The 25,672-nt window shown below is 42.0% G+C and overlaps 1 protein-coding gene and 1 pseudogene across 2 annotated transcripts in view; one reads left to right on the top strand and one right to left on the bottom strand.

Annotated features, from left to right (window-relative positions):
* GALNT5 (polypeptide N-acetylgalactosaminyltransferase 5) overlaps positions 1-25,672 on the top strand; it is a 56,349-nt gene that overhangs the window by 5,713 nt on the left and 24,964 nt on the right. For both annotated transcript variants that reach the window (XM_020801174.3, XM_078376409.1), the window contains exons 2-6: positions 13,942-14,108; positions 15,438-15,557; positions 17,817-17,952; positions 19,805-19,924; positions 23,086-23,203. In XM_020801174.3, the coding sequence (XP_020656833.3) occupies positions 13,942-14,108; positions 15,438-15,557; positions 17,817-17,952; positions 19,805-19,924; positions 23,086-23,203 (661 nt within the window). The remainder of the gene's footprint in view (positions 1-13,941; positions 14,109-15,437; positions 15,558-17,816; positions 17,953-19,804; positions 19,925-23,085; positions 23,204-25,672) is intronic.
* On the bottom strand, positions 4,704-4,856 carry LOC144586201 (U1 spliceosomal RNA; annotated as a pseudogene).

Here is a 25,672-nt window from a genome sequence, read left to right as displayed (position 1 = left end):
GAAGGTCAGGAACTGGCGGTGGGGAAGGCCTGCCGGAACATCAGTGTTTTTAATTGTTTTTTAAAGATACCCAGCGAGGGGGCGGTGCGAATGTCAGGGGGAAGGTTATTCCAGAGGCGAGGAGCCACCGCCGAGAAGGCCCGATTTCTTGTCTTTTCTTTCTGGGCCTCCCTCGGCGTTAGGCTCCTCAGCCTCACCTCCTGACTCGCGCGAGTGACACGGGTAGAACTTGGTGGAAGAAGGCGTTCCGCCGAGTATCGAGGCCCTAAACCGTTTAGGGCTTTATATGAAAGCATCAGCACTTTGAAGTCGATGCGGAAACGGATGGGCAGCCAATGCAATGCGGCCAGAGTGGGAGAAATATGTTGGTATTTTTTTACGCCACTGATAAGTCTGGCCGCAGCATTCTGCACCACCTGTAGTTTCCGCAGCAGCCTCAAAGGCAGCCCCACGTAGAGCGCATTACAGTGGTCTAATCTTGAGATTACAAGCGCATGTACTAAGGTAGTGAGGGCCCCCACATCAAGATAGGACCGCAGCTGGGCTATCCGCCTAAGATGGTAAAAGGCGGTTCGGACCACGGACGCCACCTGGGATTCCATGGTGAGCGCCGGGTCCAGATGGATCCCCAAGCTGCGGACCCCATCCTTGGCAGGGAGGGTCACCCCCCCAAAGGAGAGGGAGTTTCCCAACCCCCCCACTGTGGGGGCACCCACCCTCAGCACCTCCGTCTTGTCCGGGTTCAACCTCAGCCCGTTCTCCTGCATCCATTTCAGTACGGCCTCCAGGCAGCGCTGGAGGCACAAAACGGCATCTCCTGCGGTAGGTGGAAAGGAGATGTAGAGCCAAGTATCATCAGCGTACTGATGACACCGGGCTCCACACCCCCGAATGACCCCTCCCAGCGGCCTCATATAGATGTTAAACAGCATTGGGGAGATAATTGACCCCTGTGGAACCCCACAATTGAGACTCCACGGGGCCGAAAAACTCTCCCCAAGCTGTACTCTCTGGGGGCGGTCCTCCAGGAAGGAATGGAGCCAGGCCAAGGCAAGGCCCCCAATTCCCACCTCGGAGAGCCTCCCCAGGAGGATACCGTGGTCAATGGTATCGAAGGCCGCTGAGATATCGAGGAGGACCAACAGAGACAGTTTGCCCCTGTCGGCCTTCCTCAATAGGTCATCACACAGGGCGACCAATGCCGTTTCTGTACCATAGCGCGGCCTGAACCCCGACTGAAATGGATCCAGGGCATCTGTTTCATCCAGAAGCGCTTGAAGCTGGTCGGCCACCACCCTCTCGACCACCTTGCTTAAGAAAGAAACGTTGGCGACGGGTCTATAATTGCCAATTTCATCTGCCGCCAAACTTGGCCTAATGAGTGTCTCCTTGAGGGCAGATGGAAATCTGCCCTCAAGGAAAGACCCATTAATTATTACAGTAGCCCATTCCGTTGTTGTAGGCCTGGCCGCTTTGATTAGCCAGGCCGGGCAAGGGTCAAGGGAGGAGGTGGTGGCACAACAGCGGTCAAGTGCCCTGGCGACAGTGTCAGGCGTGACAGGGTGAAAGGAATCAAAAATCACCAGGCAAGACGGAGCGCTGGACATCTCAGCTCGACTCACTGTATTCAAAAAAGGAGAGAGGTCCCGGCGGATGGCCTCCACTTTAGATTTTAAAAATGCTGCAAATTGGTCTGGTGAAAAACTAGGGGGAGGCCTATTGCCCGGACCAATTCCGGATAGGTCGCGCACTATACGGAATAATTCCGCCTGCTGGTTGGACGCTTCGCTTATCCGGTTAGCGAAGTATGTTCGACTGGCAGCCTTTACCTTAGCCAGGTAAAGGTTAGTGGCGACCTTAACAGCTATCCAATTATAGTCCGTCGGGTCCTTTCTCCATTTGCGCTCTAGCCGTCTCCTAAACCGCTTCCACGCCCTGAGGTCCTGGTTAAACCAGGGTGCCGGGCGGTCTCTGCGGTGGAGAGGGCGCTTAGGTGCGATCATGTCTACTGCCCTGGCCGCCGCAGAAAACCAGCTGCTGGTCAGAGCCTCGACAGGAGCGCCAGCCAGGTCAGTCATAGCACCTCTCATGGCATCCTGGAATCCAATCGGATCCAGTAACCTTCGAGGGCGGACCATAACAATAGGTCCCTGCTCCCTGCGAGGGGGGAGGGCCATGTTGAGGTTACATTTTATTAGGTGATGATCTGACCATGACAGAGCGGCCGACACAAGGTCAGTCACTATCGGACCACTCTCACTCCAGTTGGTGGAAAAAAACAGGTCAAGTGTGTGGCCACCCACGTGGGTGGGGCCGATGACATGTTGGGACTGATGTGTTTTATCTGCTCCCACCCTCTGCCAATCCCCAGCTCTCCTTTTTTAATGGTTCATTTGGAGGTCCTATTGCAATCCATTTTCTGAGAGTGATATCTTAATTTGCAGTGTTGATACACATACTATTTTAATATTAGAATATTAATAAGATGACATTTTGGTCCAACTTCATACAAGACATCAAACAAAATAGAATATCGTAGTCAAATCTAATTAAATTGTTTTAAAATTATGAGAACATATCCAAGGATACATGAAAGCACAATTCTGCCCGTATAAAATAACATGTGCAGAAAAGTTTAAGAACACAGCAACGTGCCAGTAAAATGCCTCAGTTAAAAGTAATTCAGAACAGATGGATTTTCTGTTGTTTCTGAAATATAACAACAGAGGAGACCAGCCATACATCCCATGGAGAGGTTTCCACAAACTGGAGGCTGCTACTAGAATGAGCCTGTTCTTAGCTTCTGGCAATCTAAGGGGTCTCAAAGTTACACCAGTGGGCAAAGGCTTGCAACACATCTAGCTGTCTGTAAAAGCCCAACTAGACCTGATTAGCCTCATTCCAGCTCCAGCTTAAAACATGGCTCTTCAGTCAGGTTTTTGAGCTCTACGGATTGTGGTCTGATTTGGTCACAGACTTCTGTTACAGTGTCTATGCTTTTAAATTGTTTTAAATAATTTTAAAGTGTTCATTGTTTTTTACAGTTACTGTATATTGTGTGTAAGTTGCCCTGAGATGCTTTATTTATGGTGGAAAATAAATACTTTAATAAAACAAGTTTGGGTGCAGGCGTTTTTTGAAACAACTTATGCTCTGATTATGTGGCATATAAATACTGTTGTATTAACTGCAGCTTGCCTCCTGCTTCCCAATGCCCATTTTGTAGCAGTACCCATGAAGGTGGAAATTTCCTTTATACCAAGGGGGTCTCATCAGGTCCATCAAACTTGACTCCCAGTGTATCTCCAGGGCTTTTGTTAGAAGCTGTTTGCACCGTTTGCTATCTTTTATCTAAAGGTGTCAAGAACAGAGCCGAGAGTCTCTTGCATGGAAACCATGGGCACTAACAGTGAGCTACAATCTCTTGCCAGAAAGGATACTTGGAAGTGTAGTAGCCGCTTCCCCAAACAAAATGCTATCAAGCAGATGGGGCTTTCTATCTGGATGAGAGGTCAACAAATGCATAAAATATTGGCAAGAAACAGTCAAGAGAATTGACTATGAGAAGTTCTTTGGGATGATGTCCTGGGCTTCTCAAGATCCACTTGGAGATATTAGAGCTTAGGGAGCGAAGGTCCCCGTAAGGCACACATCAAACCCATAGCTGAATTGCAAGTAGAAAATGAGAAAAATGCTTTTCCTTCAGCCTTTTGTTCATGCAGGAAAGACTTAGACCTGACCCAGCCCTTTGCCTCTTCTTTTTTATTTTACTGCCAATGATACAAAATGACAAATTCATTGAAATGGGAGAAATTATTATCAGCTCCTTAGATCTGCAGATCTTCTGCTGTTGCTTTATGATAGTGGGTTATATTCAGACTTTGTTGCTTTGTAGACTGGCGATGAGACTGTCAACTGGAAGCTTTTATTTTGACAAAATGACAGAAAAAAATGTTTTGCAAGTACCTTTCCTCTACTCCTAGGGCTTTTGATTTCCAAACAAAAAAAATTCCAATAAGCATTTCATTATAGACAACTTTAACATTCAAAATTCATATTGAGATATAATTATTAAAATAATAATAGCAATGTGCTTTCAAGTTATTTCAGAATCATAGTGACCTTCCCGGGGTCTAAAAAGTGGTTTACCACTCCCTCCTGGTGGTGCTCTGGGATGGTACCGCTTGCCCAAGGTCACAAAAATGGCATGACACACAGTGGGGATTAAAATTCCCAGTGCCAGGCTCTCTTAACTTGCTAAGCTGTACAACTCATACATACAGTGGTGCCTCGCAAGACGATTTTAATTGTCTTGCAGAACCCAGTTCCCCATTGAAATGCATTGGAATCTATTTAATGCATTTCAATAGGGGGGAAAATCACTGTCTTACAAAAATTATCCACAGAAAACATCATCTTGCAAAACACAGTTCCCCATACCATATTGGGAAAAGCAATCCCCTCACCTGCACTGCCTTTGGAAATACATGGGTCTCTGATGACCATCCCCCTCTTTTTCTCTCTAGCAAAAAAAGAGAGTGAAAAGAGTCAAAGCAGCCACCTGGTTCCTGGTAATGATGACTCCTTTTGCCCTGATCCTTTACCATAGGGGAAAAAGGAGGGAAAAAGCAATACAAAAATATCACTAGGACTTAGTGCCTTTGTAATAGATCATAATGAAAAAAAAAACAATCTGTAAAAACCAGGAAAATCCCCCATTAACACAAATTATGTAGCTGAGTTCCCCACATTTAGGAAAATCACAGAGATCAACAGTGCACCAAAAGTACAATGGGTAAGCTTTCCTGTAAGAAAGCCACTTTTATGACAAGGTATTTCTCCTGCAAGGTATGAATTGAAATGCCTCTTTCACATCCTGCCCCCTTCTGTTCCCTGACCCCCCAATTCATGGTGACCCCCTGGCTGCACCTCCGACTCATTACAGGGCTGCACAGCCCCAGTCCTGCCAGAGGCCAAGAGAACTCCTCGTTTTGGGGTGCCCTGCAGGACCCCCATCAGAGGCTAAGTGTTCCTCCCACAATCCTCTAGTCATGCATAGGTATTAGCATAAAGTAGCTAGGTGTTCCACCCACAATTAGCATAAGGTATCAGCATATGCTAATACCTGTGCACTAGAGGATTGTGGGAGGAACACCTAGCCCCTGATGAGGGTCCTGCAGGGCACACCAAAACACTGAGGAGCTCTCTTGGCCTCTGGCAGGACTGGGGCTGTGCAGCCCTGTACTGAGTGCGAGGTGCAGCTAGGGGGTCACCATGCCTTGGAGGGTCAGGGGACAGAAAGCAGTAGGAGGTGACAGAGATATTCTAACTCATATCTTGCATGGGAAATACTATGTCATAAAAGTGGTTTTCCAGGGGGAGGCTTATCCATTTTGCTTTGAGTATGCTGCTGATCCCTAAGATTTCTCCAAATGTATAAAACTAAATAGCATAATTTGTGTTAATGGGTGATTTCTCTGGTGTTTTTACTATCTGTTTATCTTTTACTTCCTAGCTGTTTTTACCATTTAAATTTGTAACCATAGCCCTGTTGGCAATGCTTTGCAAGATAGTTTTTTCTCCTATTGAAACATATTAATTACATAAGATCTACTTTTTTATCCCAAAAAAGTATATACAGTATTGCTGTTTTTCTAGGAGGCAGACCCTGGAAAGCCAGCAGCATACACTTTTCCCCCCACTTTTTTGGGATAAAAAAGTAAGTCTTATGTAAATAATGTGTGTTCCAGTGGGGGGGGGGGGGGAACCATCTTGCTAAACAGGGTAAAAAAAAAAAAACACCATCTTGCGAGGCAAGGACCAAACCTCATCCAGTGAAAATTGCCCATAGGAACAATCCTTTTGCGAAGTGTAACATCACTCACCATTCATCTAGCGAGGCACCACTGTATTTATTAGGCCAACCCAGAATACATTGTAAAAAAATGCAAAGCCCCCCCCCCCCCCCCCCCAAATTATGTAAACGGTGGTGGTGAACTTTTGGCACTCTAGATGGTTTGGACTACAACTCTCACAGTCCTTTATTATTGACAATACAATTTGGGGATTCTGAGAGTTGTAGTCTAAAACAGCTGGATTGCCAAAGGTCCAAGGTCCCCCCCCCCCAATTACAAGCTTTCATGATTAATGTCTTATTCAGGCAAAATGTGAAAAGTAAGAAGAGAATAGAGAAGAGGAAAAGTGGGGTCTTGTTGACTGCTTGTTGTTTCAGGATGTAATGCAGGAGGGATGCTGCAAATGAACAGGTCGCATCAGGTGATAGAGTAGTGCTATGCTTCAGCTGAATGAGACCCAGTGAGAGCTGGAAACTTACAAAATTCTGTCCCTGCATTGTAGACAATATAAGTCTTGCTCCTAGTGATCTCTGAGCCACATCCCTTTTGTCTGGTCCCAGATGTTCCTTGGGCAATGAGAGTCACTAATTAGTCTACATTTTCAAATGCTGGAATCACTTTTACATGAGGAATCAGAAAAATTAAAAAATAAATAAATCTGCTGCATCATTATAGCAAGGGTACCCCAGATGTTCTTGGAATGCAGTTCCCATCACTCCCAGCCATCACAGACAACAGTAAAAGGCAGTGGCAGTTATAATTCGGTAATGTATAGAGGGCTGCAAGTTGCCTTCCTCTGTGTTGTAGCATCCTTGGCAGCACTGAGAGGGGCCCTGGGGTAGGTTTGTCTTGCTGAATATAAATTCTCACAACAGTCATGTGTATTACTAGTGCCAATGGAACCCCTGTAGACTAGTTGGAGGTGGCAAAATCTTAGGAAGAGGCTCTAATTCAATATATTTCATTGGAAAAGAAAGGGAGAGCAGGAGAAGGTAAGAACTGCTATTTGAGGGATGGTATCGGTCCTCACCCCCTTGGTTTTGGGCTTTAAAGATTGTAGAACTGAAGTTGTTTCCTTTGTGTTACGGATCACATCTGAGATTTTGTTCCTGAGTCCTGACCAATTTCACTTCAAAGAAACATTGCTTTGCTCTGTTTTTCCGACAAGCAGCTCCTACTCTGACACAGTGTTGGTGAAGAAAATTCAAGGATTTGCAATTTGTAATATCCAGTTGGGGGCTATGCTTCTATTATTATTGGTGGTGATGGTTTGTCATTTTGGGGGACGGTGTATCACATTTTCATAAAGTTCATCATGTTTGCAACATTCATTTAGAGACATTAGCCGCAGAGAACCAAGGCAAGTGGTAGACAGGTGTGAGGAACACCTACGAGTACGAGCACCTGCAAGTCAGTTCCTAGGGATTCTGGCTCGGGGGGTGGTATTTTGTAAATGTTTTTATTTTGTGGAATTTATGTCCTCCTCAGTTTGCCTACTTTCAGAGAGACTCACAGTAATTTTTGAAAAATAAAGTATAAAACAAAGAAGGAAAACACCATGTAAAAGCATCTAAGCAATGTAATAAGGTAATAAAAATACAACTTCAGAAACGCCCGTGTGAAGTGAAGCAGTATTTTGAAAAGGCAAATGAAAGGTTATCTGTGTAGCACTGAAGAGCCATGAGAATGAGCATGAACTTCCTAGAAAGAGTAGTCCCAGAGAGGAAGTTACTATTGAGAAGATTTTCGATCCAGCTCTTCCCCAACTTCTAGTGACAGTGGCTCTAGTAGGGAAGGGCTGCAGATGTAATTGGGATTGCATTTTGCATTTTTGTCCCCTCATTTAAAGCTGCCCTTTAATAAAAAGAATTCCCCCAGTTAAAAGCATTAGCTCGTTCCACTGCTCTAATTTCCTGCCCTCCACATGGGCAGCAGCATTCCACTGTATCATCATCATCATTTAGTTGTTCAGTCGTGTCTGACTCTTCGTGACCCCATGGACCAGAGCACGCCAGGCCCTCCTATCTTCCACTGCCTCCCGGCGTTCTGTCAAATTCATATTGGTTGCTTCGATGACACTGTCCAACCATCTCATCCTCTGTCGTCGCCTTCTCCTCTTGCCTTCACACTTTCCCAACATCAGCATCTTTTCCAAGGATTCTTCTCTTTTCATGAGATGGCCGAAGTATTGGAGCCTCAACTTCAGAATCTGTCCTTCCAGTGAGCACTCAGGGTTGATTTCGTTTAGAATTGATAGGTTTGTTCTCCTTGCAGTCAAGGGGACTCTCAAGATCCTCCTCCAGTACCACAGTTCAAAAGCATCAATTCTTCGGCGGTCTGCTTTTTTTATGGTCCAGCTCTCACTTCCATACATCACGACAGGAAAAACCATAGCTTTGACTATTCGGACTTTTGTTGGCAAGGTGATGTCTCTGCTTTTTAAGATGCTGTCTACGTTTGTCATCGCTTTCCTCCCAAGAAGCAGGCGTCTTTTAATTTCGGGGCTGCTGTCTCCATTTGCAGTGATCATGGAGTCCAAGAAAGTAAAATCTGTCACTGTATACAATTCCACTGTATAGCCTTTTTCATAAAAATAATCAAGAGTAAATGGCTACATAGCAGATAGAGAAGGTGTGTTGATTTCCTAGGTGTGCTTTAAGACATTTGCCGTAGCTACCCCAGTTCTCTCTTAGCTCACCTCGTTGTTTGTACAGTATGTCCTTAATGACTTATTCAAAGGAGAAACCAATTTCTTCTAGAATTTCAGACTTACGGTGTGCAGCCACTAGAGTGCACTAGAAATCTAGTTTTCTTCCCATTTGGAATGAAACCAGGATTGTTTTTCTCTTTCCAAACTAAAAAAACACAACATCTACTATATAAGTAACATGGTATTTTATTTTAAAGAATGTCCAGTGTCCACACAGTCATCCTAGTGTTGATTTAACAGCAGCAGTTACTAGTAGTGACACTGACATTTCTGGGGGGGCCAGTGCAAGGGTTTAGACTCCACTTCTGCAGGTCAGGAAATTGTTGTTGTTGTTTAGTTGTTTAGTCATGTCCGACTCTTCGTGACCCTATGGACCAGAGCACGCCAGGCTCTCCTATCTTCCACTGCCTCCCGGAGTTGGGTCAAATTCATATTGGTTGCTTCGATGACACTGTCCAACCATCTCATCCTCTGTCATCCCCTTCTCCTCTTGCCCTCACACTTTCCCAACATCAGGGTCTTTTCCAGGGATGCTGAAATTAGTCCATTCCCTTTCCATTAAAATCAGAAGATTCTTCCTAGAATCTTCTTGCCAGCTAACTTGGAGATGCTGTGAGTTATAGCCTGAAAAGTTAATTTCCAAAGCTCTGAACCTGGCAGTGGCTCTGGTAACTTCAGGGTGTTTTAAGCGAAGTGCTTCTGTTAGTACTTTGCTGTTGCTATGGCAACATATGGGGTTCAAGAAACCACACATTCGTCACTGGTAGGTGCTGAAGAATAACTAGGCATGTGGAGAGATATGACAACTACATTTCTCTTAGTAGTCAAGGCTTGGTAGTACATATCAAAGGAATGTGTGGCCCTCCAGGTATCTTTGGAAAAGTAATTCCCATCTCTCCCTGGCCAACATACGTAGCTAGTGGTGAGATGGGAGTTGTAGACCAACAGTATCCTCAGCCCAGCTCTTATGGCAGTGCCTATAGGCCTGAAGGGAGGAGCCACTCTGATACCTTCCAGTTACCAAAGAGACTCGTTCAGGTTCTAAAAAGTAACATAATTTCAATTAGGCATGATTTTGAGCAAAGGGATTGGGGTTTACATTTTGATTGTTTTTAAAATCATTTAACCAGAGTCCGGGTTGGAAGCACTGAGGTGGGACGTGCCTTAGTGCAGCCACACATTTGATGGGACACACCATAGCAGGGTGGATTTGATTTAAATCATGATTTAAATTTTTAAAAATCAGATTTTTTAAAGATTTAAATTAAAAAAATCAAATTTTCTATTTAAATTGTGATTTAAATCAATTTGGTTTTTTAAAATATCATTATCTACCCTCCACCTTGATGAAGCCACCAATCTAAGTGGTGATGACATAGTCAAAGTTTGGCATATGAACTGAGTCCCTATGAAACAATGCATTCCAAGTGACTTAATAGCTATTTCCATTGTGTTTGAACAGTGATGGCTGATTTATAGAACTCGTGGATGCTTGATGTTCTGTTTCCTCACATTTCAGTTGTACCATCAGCTTTTTCTTTTCAGTTGTCTTCCATATGCTACAACATCTAGTGCACTTCTCCTTTGCAGAATATTCCTGACTCCACTTCATTATAGCACACTGCAGTTGCCAAGCTTTTAAAAAATTATTATTCTGGAAAAACCATTTGTGGGCCTTGGTGTTATGAGACTATATTGGCCACCCTGCTTCTTCTGTGGAGGCGGGTGCTTTTACATGCAGAAGCCAACTGTCTTAACAGGCTGGAGCCTAGATTTCATTTTTATTTTTATTGCTGGCTAGGGAATATTCTTTGCCAGGAACAAAACTGATTTAGTGGTAAGCAACAGAAATTTTAGTACAAGTCTGTATGCCTTATAAGGCATATCTCAATTAAAGGAGATGCAGCAACTCAAATTTTCTGTGTCGATTTTAGCTTCTGTCTGGGAATTGAGAACACGCCTTTCTAAATTCTGGGACCAGATATGGATCTAAGGAGGCCTTTGACAAAGTGGTCTTTGGTAGGCCTAGATGTAACAGCCATGATCCAAGCAGCATCAGCTGATTAGATGTAACCTAGCCATTAAAAAAATTATCTCACGGCCACACAACCTTTGGCGCTTCAGATTCCATTGGGCAGTAATTCCCACTAGGTCTCACCATCCTAGTCAATGATGAGAGATGATGGGAACAGCAGTTCTTCCACATCTGGAAGGCCACAAGCTCCTTACCCCAATTCCAGAGAGAATCTGCCTGAATGCCCTAGTAGTTCCTGCCTGTGCTTGTAGACTTCTATGTCATTATTTTTAATCACAAGAAGTTATTCTGGATGTTAGTATTTTTTTAAAAAATGCTAATGCTACCTGACCATAAGGTAGAGTAAAGAAGCTTCTTTAGATAGCAAATATTGTGAATTAGTGAAAAATAGTCAAACAGCCCAAGGTTGTTGTTGCCTGAGGCACAGTAGTAAGCATCACACTCCTGCACCCATGCCAAGTTGTGCAGTACTCAAAACCAACCACATTATTTTGACAAGAGAGAAAGCAGCATTTTCCATCCCTAGCCGAAAATACAGTGGTGCCTCACAAGATGATTTTAATTCGTTCCTTGGAAATCACTGTCTTGAGAAAACATCATCTTGTGAAAGCTAGTTCCCCATTGGCATGTATTAAAATCTATTTAATGAGTTCCAATTGGGGAAAAAATCACTATCTTGCAAAAATCATCTTGCAAAACGCAATTTCCCATATCATCTTGGGGAAAAGCAGTCTCCTCACCTACACTGCCTTTGGAAATTCAAGGGGTCTTAGATGACCTTAGCCCTTTTTCTTTCTCCAACAATAAAGAAAGAGGATAAAAGGAATCAAAGCAGCCCTCTGGCTCCTGACAATGGTAACTCCATTTACCCTGATCTGTTCACCACAAAGTAAAAAAAAGAAAGGAATATAAAACATTACCAGGACTTACTACATTTTTGTAATAGATCCTGATAAGAAAAAAAGAGATGAAATTTAGAAAAAACAATTAATCATAAGTGCAATCTTCCATTAACACAAATTATGCAGTTGAATTCCTCACATTTAGAGAAATCACAGGGATTAGCAACACACCTAGAGTATCATAATGAGCCTCTCCCTTAGAAAACCACTTTTGTTACATGGTATTTCTCTTGCAAGATATGAGTTAAAATGGCTCTGTCACCTCCTACCCCCTTCTGTCCCCCGACCCCCCAATTCATGATGACCCCCTGGTTGTACCTCCGACTCAGTACAGGGCTGCACAACCCCAGTCCTGCCAGAGGCCAAGAGAGCTCTACAGTGTTTTGGGGTGCCCTGCGGGACCCCCATCAGAGGCTAAGTGTTCCTCCCACAATCCTCTAGTGCAGTGGTCCTCAACCTTGGGCCTCCAGATGTTTTTGGACTTCAGCTCCCAGAAATCCTGGCCAGCAGAGGTGGTGGTGAAGGCTTCTGGGAGTTGCAGTCCAAGAACATCTGGAGGCCCAAAGTTGAGGACCACTGCTCTAGTGCACAAGTATTAGCATATGCTGATACCTTATGCTAATTGTGGGTGGAACACCTAGCTACTTTATGCTAATACCTGTGCACTAGAGGATTGTGGGAGGAACACTTAGCCTCTGATGGGAGTCCTGCAGGGCACCCCAAAATGAGGAGTTCTCTTGGCCTCTGGCAGGACTGGGGCTGTGCAGCCCTGTACTGAGTGGGAGGTGCAGCCAGGGGGTCACGATGAATTGGGGGGTCGGGGGACAGAAGGGGGTAGGAGGTGACAGAGCCATTCTAACTTGTACCTTGCAAGGGAAATACCATGTCATAAAAGTAGATTTCTTAGGTGGAAGCTCATACATTGTACTTTGGGTGTGTTACTGATCCCTATGATTTCCTTAAATCTGGTGAAGTATAACTTATGTTAATAAATGATTACATTTATAATTTCTGCTTTATTTATAATCTCTTTTTGGTTTCTTGCTATTTTGACTATTCTTGTATTATTTAAACTTGCAACCACAGCCTCTTAGGTAATGCTTTGCAAGATGATTTTCTTCCTAATTAAAACACATTTATTATATAAGATCTACTTTTTTCTATCCTAAAAAAGTTGGGGAGAAAGTTTATGTTGGTGTTTTTCTAGGAGAGACTGTGGAAAGCCAGCAGCATACACTTTCGTCCCCTTTTTTGTGTTCCAATGTGTGGGGAACTGTCTTGGAGGCTCTGTCTTGGAGGCTGGGGTGGGAAAACTTGTGAGAACTTGTGAGGCTTGTCTAGCAAAAATTGTCCATAGGAACAATTGTTTTGGGAAGCATAACATTGCTCAAAAAAAGTCACTGTCTAGCAAATTCTTTCATCATTCATCATTTTGCGAGGCAATTGTCTTGTGAGGCACCACTGTACAATAAAACCCAAGTTCATGATACTCGTAACACTGCTGTTTGAGGCTGCTGACTCACTTTGCCTAAGGGCAGGCACAGGCCCGTGGAAGACGAAGTAGTACTGTATATACTTCGCCTGCTCTGCTTTAAGTGCATTGGAGGTTGCTATTTGGTTGCAAAGATGAGAGTGGTCTTATAGACCAGATGGGTGGGGTACAAATCAAATAAATAAAATAAATAACTCAACCAACAAAATATTTTGCAGCATTCCAGTTGTTTGGCAAGACCATCTCCCAGTCACATCATGTGGATATCTCATACAAAACAGCCTCATCTTTAGCTCTGGGAGGCATGCTCTGGCCCCGTGGTCCAGTGAGGTTCGTTTGTTTGCAGTGTGGACTAGAGGTTTCTCTGCTGTATAACAAAAATAAAGACAAGAAGACAGTTGTGACACCTTAAAGACTAACACATATATTTCAGTGTGAGCTTTCATAGATTATAGTCTGCTTCCCTAGACACAATAGGGTGTGCCTAATATGTGGGAAGATCTCTCCATTGCTCTTAGGGGCACTCTCAGTATTTCGGCCTTCCATTAAATATCAGTTGATTTGCCTGGGAATTTTTCTTAGTGCTAAGGTTGAGTTACCCTGTGTTTTTTAAAGAACCTGTTTTCAATTGATTATTTTATTTCTTTTATGGTTTTATCTTTGATATTAGTCATAATAACTGGTTTTATTGTACCTGGTTTTATTATAACAGCTTTGAGATTTTAAGAAGAGAAAGGCAGTATTAAAATATTATGAAATAAATTTAAGAAATGAAAAGGATTTTCTGCATGGTGCTTCACCCACCAACTTTCGTCAGTTGAATCTAGAATTTAATGTTATGCTTTGTGGCAAGATAAAGAGAAAGATGCCAACCCTCTGGCCGTCTGTATGTGGTTGTACCCATTGCACGTTTGTTATGTCAAGGCTCTCCACCTCTGTCCCTGTAGATGTTCAGATCTTCTTGTCCACAATGAGCTTCCCACCACCAGTGTTATCATGTGTTTTGTTGATGAAGTGTGGTCTACCCTCCTGCGCTCTGTCCATAGTGTCCTCAACCGTTCTCCTCCTCAGTTTATTAAAGAAATTATTTTGGTGGATGACTTCAGCACGAAAGGTAAGTCAATATTTTCCCCTTACAACTGGTACTACAGCTAGGATATATTCTGTTTTTCAAGCAATCTGTTATTTAGAAAAGAATTGCCAGTATTTGGGTACAAATGGTGCTGCATTATTCTGGTCTGTTGACATTGCTTTCATTTCATTCGAATCTCAGACTCATTGACTCTCTATATGGCTCCCCACCTCCATCCCCCGTACAGGGATGTGTAGGAGAAATGGATAGTTTTTATTTCGCTTAAATGTACACAGATCAAAAATTTATTGGTTTCATGGAGGGGGAGAGACAGTTTCAACAGTGTGGCAGGTGCAGAGGGCACATCTTAAGGCTGATGGACAAAGAACTCCATACATTTCCAGGGGCAGGAGACTCACCTGTATGATGTAACCCAATAGGGCCTTCCTTTAAATTATTTTGATTAAACAGAAAGGAAAAGCAATTTTTATGTCTTGAAGTAGCTTTAGAACTACAATTGGTGTGAGCAGCCATCTTTTCTATAAATATGCTGTTTTGCACTCTGGCTACGAATGCCATTTGAGAGAGACAGTTTCTAGATTGCAAAACTATTATTTTATTTTATATTAAATATTTTTACCCCCCCTTTCTCCTTAAAAAGGACCCAGAACAGTTTACATAATTAAAAACACAATTTTAAAAGCTAAAAATAGTAAATTATTCAATCAAAGAAGAATTAGTAATATTATATTAATAATGGTAAGTAAAAGCGTTGCTAAAAGCAAAGCATGTGGCTTATATACTGCCCCATAGTGCTTAAAGCACTCTTTGGGTGGTTTACAAGTAAATGACAAGTACACATACTGTACACTAAAAATAGATTTAGAAGCAACAAAATGTAAACCATCCTGTCTCCTAGACAGTCAGTTAGGGAGCATAATTAAAAGAAAGAAAACATGTCAATTGCTGTAAGTGAAAAGTTGTGTATTTTAAAATATCTGTCACCTTGGCATGCTTTTGATACAAGAGGTGATATGCTTCTCTCTGTTGTTTCTTTATGAGGTACCCGCCTACTCATTCACAAGTTGATAGTGGTATTGATCCTTCACTAGAGTCAGCTCAACAATAGCTAATAGTTAACCAACAACAGATAGCTTTGTAACAAGGGTAACAGAACAGCACTGTAGTGCTGAAAATAATCCATATTGTCTGCCCCATCGTAGCCACCAGGAGAAGGCAACGTGTTGCTATTTCCCAGTAGCCAACAGCATGCAGTGACTAAGGACAGGTGCTTTCCTTTCTCCCTCTGTGATGTTTTGAGTAGACAGAATCTGTGATGCATTCATTTGCTTTTTCTCTGTTCCAATTTAGCATATCTCAAGGACAAATTGGACAAGTACATGGCACAGTTTCCCAAAGTCCATATCCTTCACCTCAAAGAAAGACATGGCTTAATACGAGCAAGATTGGCTGGAGCAGCAATTGCCAGAGGTAATTATCCAGAATTATCCAGCTGGAAGTCATTGCCTTATAACAAGGCAATAAAATCTGACAGATGTGAAAGAGACCAAATAATACAGATCAGCAGGTGAATTCTTTGACAGGTATTGCTGAAAGAATCCTGGAAAGAAGTGACATTGTCAAAAATACTCACAGTCAACTTAGCAGTAGTTAATGCATCCGAGCACCCTTGTTTCTTTCTCTCTTCCCTAGCCAACTTCTCCCTTCTTTTTTAAAAATAATGCATCTACATTTGTTGACTATATTGGACCTTTATATGATGCTTTTGCGAGGCTTTGGCTGAAAGGGAGTTGCAGTGAGCATCAGTTAATGCAGTAGTGACCAGTTGTTTCCCTCCCTACCTCAGATTTTTCCCCCATCTTTTTTTTCCAGTCAGGGCTCAATTAGTGGTCTGTCAGTGTGTGAGTTATGGAGTCAGAAGTGAACAGTTAGAGTGAAGTGTAATGTAATCAGTTGATTAGTTAATAATGATGTAAATCAAGCAGGGAAGCTTAGTAGTGTAACAAGTTAACATTTCCACCAAATATGATTTTTGTTTTTATAGAAGAAAAACTGTATGTACATGGAAACATTTTAGTCTTTCTAATTTACCAGAATCTCTGAGTGAATGTATACAAGCAAATAAGTGCCAGCTAAGGTAAACTAACAAATAAGGGGCAGCCTGCTAAGAGAGATTGTAGTTCAATCTGTTCTGTAGGTTCCTGTTACTTCGTTGTTTACATTATTGTACTGATATTATTGGGGGACCTTTCCAATGATCTCTTGAAGTATCTTAAAGCCCTATCCACTAATAATACAAATACATCTACTAATTTAGTAAGTATACCTACTTACTTGCCAGAACTCTTAATGACCTGGTTTGGGGTGCAGCTTTGTCTATTTTGTATCACTTGGGTGGAATTCACATTCAACATTATTCTTTCAAAAAGTCTTTTATCATTTTTAATGTCGAACAAAGTTCTGCACAAACACAACAGAATATTTTTAAGAAGTCTTCTCTTAGTCCAGATAGTGGACACCCAGTTGCTGGTCACACAGAGCTAAGCAAACACCTCCAATGATACTCCAATTCACCAATGAGAATTCATGCATCAGTAGATGCATGTCTTGGTTACTCTTATCAGTTGATTAGCTTTTTATTATGTCTGTTACAGTGTTTGAATGTCTATATTAATAGGAGGAAAAATGTTGCCACAGTGTTTTCCAAGTCAACTAATGAATACTGTCATGGGCATGATTGATGAATTGAAGTAACTGACATAATCCAGCTACTGTAGAGAGTTTTATGATTGCATGAATTTCGTACTAATTATGAATTGGTGTTGATATGGAGAAAATGAATGTTTAAAACAACCCTGAAAGTTGATACAGATCTAAGTCTAATTGTAAATTCCAGATAGAGGAAATACATAGAATCCACAGAAATTACATAAATACTGATTTACTGAAGTCTCATTCATTTGATCGACCTACTATATGGAGACTAATGATTGGATTTAGCACTTCCATTTTCAGTGAGTGCTTTTTTTAAGTGTTGGAAATAAAGATGTAAATCCTCATTTGTTCTTTTCTCTTATGTGAGAATGACAAGCTGCCTTTGCAAGAACAGTTTTTGTGCAGGTTGCATAAACTGTACAAGCAGTGTAAGTTGTTCTAGCCATAAATTGTACAAGCTGCATAGCTAAATGACAGTAGCTACTGCCTTGTTGTCTGGACTTTTAAAGTTTAGAAACATTAGATGTGTTGTTTGTATCTTATTGATCAACCAGCTCGTCCTTCTGTATGTCCTTGCTGTTTGTGTGTGATTGCTTTGCTTCCCAAATGGAAAACTCATTAGGTTTATGCATAAACGTTTATAGAACCTATGGGAACTTCAAAGGGGTGGGCGGAGTTCAGTGACTGAAATTATATTGGACTTTTATACTATCATATTGCAATCAACATAAAACTTGGTAGCAAATTTCCACATACTAAGAAGCTAGCGTAAGCATTTGCTGTTGCACATCAAATCATACAAATACCAGCACTAGCAGTTTAACTTGCAGTGGTTCACTGACATTTACACTATGTTTTGTCAGCAGGTATAAACTAGTAGGATTTTCACCATCATCTCATTCACACCATGGAGCTGAAAAATCTCACATGGGTTAATTAAGTCTCATTTTTTTCAGATTTGTTCTGTCTCTCCTGTTCTGATGGAAGTAATCCATTTTCTGTTTTCTTCATTAGGTGATGTGCTGACTTTCCTAGATTCTCATGTGGAATGCAATGTAGGATGGCTGGAGCCATTGCTGGAGAGAATCCATTTAAACAGAAAGAAAGTGGCTTGCCCTGTTATTGAAGTAATCAGTGACAAAGACATGAGGTGATTTCATTTGATCTGATCCGTCTATGGTTATCCATGGAAAGAGAATTGTTTATAACATGTGCAAGAGGCATGGGGCTGCACATGCTGATTGTGCCTCCCAATGATCCCGCACACACTCACCTCATTCCTCCTGTTTTGGAAGAAAGAAGGGCCAATTGTTGTTGTGGGTTTTTCGGACTCTTTGGCCGTGTTCTGAAGGTTGTTCTTCCTAATGTTTCGCCAGTCTCTGATGTCGGCATCTTCAGAGGACAGCACTCTGTGCTCTGGTATAGTTTGCTTGGGAGTGGAGTATTTATGGCTGTGAGATAGGCTTTTGTCCTATTCAGGAGATGAGTGATTAGTGTATCTTGTTGTGGGTGTATTGTTGTGATAAGGAGGAGATCTGTCACTGTGATTGATGGGTGTCATTAGCTGGTCTTTTGTGTGTAGTTATCCCCTGTCCTTGTGGCTGGATAGAGGTTGTTGACTTTTTGCACACTGTATTTTTCAGAACTGGAAGCCAAGTTTTGTTGTTTCAAACTTTCCTCTTTTTTGTTGAAGTTCTGCTGGTGCTTGTGGATTTCAATGGCTTCCCTGTGCAGTCTGACATAATGATTGCTAGTGTTGTCCAGTATTTTGAAATAGAATTTCGTGTCCAGCTTGTTTTAGGGCATGTTCAGCTACTGCAGATTTTTCTGGTTGTTTTAGTCTGCAGTGTCTCTCATGTTCTTTGATTCTGGTGTGGATGCTACGTTTTGTGGTTCCAATGTATACCTGGCCACAACTGCAAGGTATCCGGTATACTCCTGCAGTGGTGAGGGGGTCACTTCTGTCCTTTGTTGACCGTAACATTTGTTGTATTTTTATGGTGGGTTTGAATACTGTTTGTAGGTTGTGTTTTTTCAAAAGTTTCCCCATGCGGTCCGTGATCCCTTTGATGTATGGTAGAAATACTTTATTTGTGGGTGGCTGTTTTTTCCTCTCTTCAGTTTGGTATTGTTTTCTTGGTTTGATGGCTCTTGTGATTTCATTTTTGGAGTAGCCATTTGCCTGTAGGGCCCAATTCAGATGGTTGAGTTCAGTGCTGAGAAACTGAGCTTCACAGTTCAGATTTGAACGGTCTACCAGTGTTTTTGATTACGCCTCTTTTTTGCTGTGGGTGGTGGTTGGAATTTGTATGTAGGTACCGGTCTGTGTGGGTGGGTTTTCTGTAGACCTTGTGTCCTAGTCGGAGGTCTGGGACACAAGAAGGGCCACTTGGTCCTCCCTTTACCTGTGTTGAGAGAGAGGTCTGAAGGAAGACTCTGTGAGCATTTACCTGAAGTTGAGTAGAAGCCTTCAGACAATTTGGAAGCCTAATACACCAGCTGGGAGAACCCATGGGGAGGAGGAACACTAACATTGTAGGAGGTGCCCCTGTCCAGTGATGAGCCATCTATAATAAAACAGAGTTTCTAATTGCACAGAACTTTTTACATACAATCAATCACACATAGAACTCATTGTCTACCTTTCCTTGTCAGCATGGGAAGATCAGGCACTGAACGGACAAAGGACATTGAGGACAGGGTGGTGGACATGCCTTTCATGTGAATGTACCCTACTAAAAAATAATACAATTTGGTGTAATCCTTTCTCTTATGATTCTTCTGGTTGTGAAAGTTTATGTTAAAATGATATGAAATAGTAAAACATGGTAGACCACTTCGTAATTTCAGAGAATTCATAATTTCAGTTTTTCAGGGCATGTGTTTTCATGGTATCAGTTAGCCTTCCTTACCCTATCATCACCTCAAAAGTATGTCGTTCAGTTTATAGTTTATCTTCTCTGATGTGGTCTCTGCTTCTGCCTCTGACCTCTTTCCTTCAGCTACATGACTGTGGACAGCTTTCAGCGTGGCATTTTTACCTGGCCAATGAATTTTGGATGGAAGCCAATTCCTCCAGATGTGATTGTGAAAAACAAGATTAAGGAAACGGATACAATCAAGTAAGTATATGAAGTTAAGAGGTTATTGACAACAGTTGTTCCTTCTGGATTAAATCCTCACAATGGGAGAAAGGCATCAATTACAAGTCGTATCTAATATTTCTTTAGGGTGGAAGTTCATTCTTTCTTGGGTGCAAACAGAAGCACAGTTATGAGGTGTAGGCATCCTTCAGTCTCGAGAGACTATGGTAACGTGCTCTGAATAGAGGTCTTGGAACAGTGTCTAGTGTGGCTGAAAGAAGGCCAATTCAAGAGTGAAATCCCTTCCACACTGAAGACAAATACAACTGTCCCCTGTCCAGTTCCCTGATTTTGCTGGTTTCGGGACTGCTTCTTTGCCTTGGCCTGCTGAACAGTGGTTTCTCCAAACTGGGAGAGGCCACGCTGTACCACCTGCCTCCAAGCTAAGCGCCCAGATGTCTAAGTTTCCCATCTGTTGAGGTCCATTCCTAAGGCCTTCAGATCCGCTTGCAGATATCCTTGTATCGCAGCTGTGGTCTCCTTCTGGGGCACTTTCCCTGCCTAATTCTCCATACAGGAGATCTTTTGGAATCCAACCATCAACCATTCTCACGACATTCCCAAGCCAATGTAGACGTCACTGTTTCAGTAATGTATACATGCTAAAATTTCCAGCTTGTACTAGGACTACTCTATTTGGAACTTTGTTCTGCCAGGTGATACCAAAAATGTGTCAGAGACAACGCATATGGAACATGTTCAGCTTCCTCTCCTGCCTTGCACAAACTCCTGTATTGCAGGACTAACTGCAATACAGGACGTGTTCAGGACACAGGCTCTATAGACCTGGATCTTGGTATATGCCACCAAATTCTTATTGAGCCATACTCTCTTTGTGAGTCTAGAGAACATGGTAGCTGCTTTGCCAATGCGTTTATCCAGCTCAATATCTAGAGAGAGAATGTCAAAGATCATTGAGCCAAGGTACACAAAATCATGAACAACCTCCAATTCTTTTGTAGATATGGTAATAGAGGGAGGCAAATCCACACCCTGGCCCATGACTTGTGTTTTCTTCAGGCGGATCATTAATCCGAAATCTTGGCCAGCCTTGCTAAAACGATTCATAAGTTGTTGGAGGTCTGGCATTTCCTCATGAAAGGACCTGATGATGTTAAGGAGTTGAGGTGGACATCCAATCTTGGGAAGTATTTTTAAAAAGGCCGTACCTGCTAACCAGATCAAAGGCCTCTGTAAGATCTATGAGGGCCACAAAGAGTGGCTGTTGTTATTCCCTACATTTCTCCTGCATCTGTCCGAGGGAGAATACCATGTTAGTGGTGCATCTGTTAGCTCGATATTCACACTTTGATTCTGGATAGACTGATTCTGGATAGACTCTGTCTGCAAGCACCTGGTGCCTCTTCAGCACAACAAGGCAAGCAGCTTCCCTACAATGTTGAGAAGAGAGATGCCATGGTAGTTATTGCAGTTGTCCCTGTCACCTTTGATCTTGTACAATGTGACGATGTTTGCATCCTTCATATCCTGTGGTACTCCACCTTCAGCAAAGACAGAAGATTTCATACAGCTCCGTGGTGATGATCTCTTTACAACACTTCAGCGCTTCAACAGGGATGTTATCCTTCCCAGGTGCCTTGCCGGAGGCAAGGGAATCCAAGGCCGCTTTTATTTCTGCTAAAGTTGGTTCATTGTCCAACTCTTCCAAGATAGGCAGGCACTCAATGTTATTTAATGCCTCTTCAGTTACTACATTCGAGTTGCTTGTAGCAAAGTCCAACAGACTGCCAGAAGATGTTCTAACCATTATTCAGCTCTGCTCTCAGATACAGACAGCAGCGGACACAGGTAACATCAAGGGACTGTATGACAGTATCAAGCAGGCTTTAGGTCTAATACAGAAGAAATCTGCTCCTTTGAAGTCTGCTACAGGCGTGATCATCCAGGACAGAGCACAGCAAATGGAACACTGGATGAGAGCTAGATTCTAGAGAGAATGTAGTAACCAAAGAAGACAGCTACGAGAACACTAAAACAAAATGTGTGTGTGTGTGTTTTCAGTATGCAGGAATAGGAAGCAGATTTCAAGGTATAAATTTTAAAGATTAATAAAAGAAATCTGTCCCTAGATCTGGCAAAGTGAAACTGTAGCCACCCTGTATATTTTGAGTAGTTTTGAATGGGCATTTACAGCATAATTGAGAATTTCTTCATGTAACAAGCCCAACTGTTATGGCCTATAACAACAGTAAAGGCTCCTGCTAAGTTCTGATGATGTGTGTAGCAAGTCCTGATCCTTTTTGACTATCGGTAAAGCAGGGATTGGAAACATGTGCCCTCCAGAGGTTTTTGGATTGCAGTTCCCACCATCCTGAGTGTAGCGTTCCCCATTTATTAGGTCAATGGTTCATGTTATGTTATGTTATGTAATGGTTCCTGCATATTAATGTTGCTGAGAGGCGGAGCTGAGAGAGATGCTGTAAGAGGCGGAGTCAGAGAGCAATAGTCAGTCAGAGTAACAGAATCAGTAAGAGTGGAGTGTGAGAGAAGGGGATAGAGTGTGGAGTTTGGGGAATTCTGACGTGTGATTAGAATTAGGAGTGTACTACCAATTAGAAGGTTGTTGTTAATAATACTTTTACCTACAGGAAATATGCATGAATCAATTTCAGTCTCTGTAATCAATAAACAAAAGTTCTATTTAAAAGACCTTGAAGTGTGGACCTGAATCTTCCTGAAGTAATGGTGATTTAGTGATTACCTGGTGGCAGCAGTGTAAAAGAGAGGATTGTTTGTGTGCTCAAAGTCTTGATGGTCAAGCAAAGGGGCATGAGGGTGAACGCCACACCAAGCTAGCACAGATAGTGGCAAATGCAGTCCAACAACATCTGGACAGCCACTCGTTCGCTATCCATCCTGTAAAGCAGTGGTTCTTAACCTTTGTTACTCGGATGCTTTTGAACTGCAACTCCCAGAAACCCCAGTCAGGACAGCTGGTGGTGAAGGCTTCTGGGAGTTGCAGTCCAAAACTCCTGAGTAACCCAAGGTTAAGAACCAGTGCTGTAAAGGAACACTGATTCAAGAACACAGAATGTTGTTGCTACACTTTCTAGAATAGCAGCAGACTATATTTACCCCAATGTACAATGTGCATACCTTATTTCTGGTTCACTTGCTAGATGTCCTGTGATGGCTGGTGGCTTATTTTCAATTGATAAGAAGTACTTTTTTGAACTTGGGACATATGATCCTGGCCTTGATGTTTGGGGAGGTGAAAACATGGAACTGTCATTTAAGGTATGTTGTGTTACTGTAACAAATATTTGTACTTATATATATATTGCGCTTAAATAATGATCAGTAATCATAATCCAGGGCCAATAAAACTCATACTTACTGTATTTTTCTGTTTACAAGACGACCCCCCTTTTCTAACCCCCAAATTAAAAAATTTGCACACTTGCGCCCCTTTGATCTACAATTGTATTAAAGATGGAAATCATACAAAGAGAAAAAAAAACATTATAACAATTTTCCATAATATTTATCATTACTGATCTTCTATTTTCATGGACTTTCTCTTTTTATCTTTAAATTTACTGGTTTTATAGGTTTAATATTACTCTGCAATCTTATACTGTATCTATTGTTCTAAAATGCTCTATTGTTCTAAATTACTGTTATAACCATTATTTTGTGTTTATTTTATCATATATTCTTTCACCACAAAATACCTTCTTAGATTTAACAACGTTTCTCTCCACTGCTCTATCTCCATATTCTAACCCATATTTTGTGCCTCTCTTATCATGTCATCTGTCATTTTCCATCTTATGGACCATGCATCCATTCTCAAGAGCTTCATGCACTCCAGGTATTTTCTCCTTTGTTTCATCTGCCAGTGCATGTGTCCCATCATCTCGATTCTTCTACCTTTCATATTGAAGTTCCTAATAAACTTCGCCATTTGCTGCACTTCCACTGTTGACATCTCCATAAGGGGATTAACAAATCGGCTCTCCACTGCATTGTATCTTCACCTTTTTCTTCTAGAACCTTCTGGGGTTTAAGAATAAAATTGTGTTTCTCTGTCTGTGGTTTTAAAATATTGATTCTCTGTCATAGTTTCACTTCTTTGTCTTCACTGTAAATTCCATTTGTGTCCCTACGTCTTTAATTGGTTCAAATAGCTGATCCATCTCTGTTTTCATCTGGAGCAGTCCATTAAGTATAATGTTTTGAATATTCTTGAGGATGTCTTGTTGTCCCATAACTGGAGGTATTATCTGGATTTCTTTCCAGCAGGTAGTGACCACAATAGTTATTCACAATAGTAGCTTTGGGCAGAAGGTTGACAGGAGGAAGGGCTTCTCCCAAGACTGTTTCTGGCTGCTTCACAGATTTAAATCTATTAATAGCTTATAGTTATATTGTCATGTGAGAGCAAGTTTTATTGCCGCAATAGAAGCAAAGTTGATTTCCTCCTCCTTTCTTTCTGTTTCTCTCAGCCAAGCCTCAGATGGGGTGGGGGAGTGTTCGATGGTCTGGCCAGATATAGGTCTAGTCACTTTCTCTGATAGATTACATCCAGTCTCTTCATTGTATTAACAGTTCCATATGTAAAACAAGCCACTTACTTCAAGTTTGGTCAAGATTATTTTTCCAAAATCCTTCTGTACTTTTCCATTCTCTGTCTTGGGGCATTCACAGCTCTGTGCCAAAGATGGCGCCCACTCAGTTCTGCTTCCAGATTGCGACTTCAAAGAGAGGCCAGTCCAGGAATCTCCCATGCCACCTCCCTTCTCAGTCAGATTCTGTTCCTTCAGACTTTTACTTCTCCTAGTAAAAGTCCTCCCCCCCCCCAAGTTTGGAGGGATCAAAACTGAGTGGTCTTGGTCAGTTTCTGGAGATTCCTGAAACCTAACCGATCTCACTGTGACAAAGCTCCACCTCCTACATACATATTAAGTTTTTGATAGAATGTTTATAAAATACCTTATAAAATATAGAATTATTTATTATTTTATTTTTATGCACCACAAGAGTTTTGTGATACTTTGATAATGTTTCTTTAGAATAAGCTTCAGTACATTGCAGCACACTTTGCAAAAGACTAAGGTGGCTACTCCTCTTGAAAACTGCCTTTCATGGGGAAAAATTATCCTAAAACTCCACCATCGGTTCAGAAGTGATGCACAGGAACAGGTCGTACTTCATGTTCAAGCGTCCTGCAACAGCAGGAATTATGTGTTGAAAAGGGCTTGCAAATCATGGCTGAATCAAATGTGATGACCTTGGGATCTCTGGTCCCTCCTCATCACACTCTTCTAAGTGTTGAAAATCCATTGTAAGGTTTCCCATTGTAGGGTGGGCAACTTCAAGAAGAAAGATGTTCATTCTTCCTATTTCCATTCTCCAAACTAATTTCCACACGTAGAAGTACACTAGTGGACACTGGTCCACAATCTTTGCCGACTGTGGTTGGGATAATATCTGGAGTGATATAAACTGGAGTACTGAGCAGATGGAAAATGAAAAGAGTAAAGCATCTGTGAACCATGAATGGCCTCTACAGTTGGAAGCTGTGATTACACGTTCTAAACCACGTATAATTACAAACCACAATTTGGCATTAGGGGTGGGACTTTGGGATTAGCATGGATGGGGGAAAACAAGAAAAAGGAACTTATTTCCCTTTTTAGATTCTGTTGCTGATTCCCAATAGAGAGGCTCTTAAACCTGGATGTTTTGTTTTAGTGAAGAAGA

This window comes from Pogona vitticeps, chromosome 1, assembly GCF_051106095.1.
Source record: "Pogona vitticeps strain Pit_001003342236 chromosome 1, PviZW2.1, whole genome shotgun sequence".
NCBI lineage: Eukaryota > Metazoa > Chordata > Lepidosauria > Squamata > Agamidae > Pogona > Pogona vitticeps.
The sequence above is the reverse complement of the archived record's forward strand: the minus strand, read 5'-3'. Positions and strand labels throughout refer to the sequence as shown.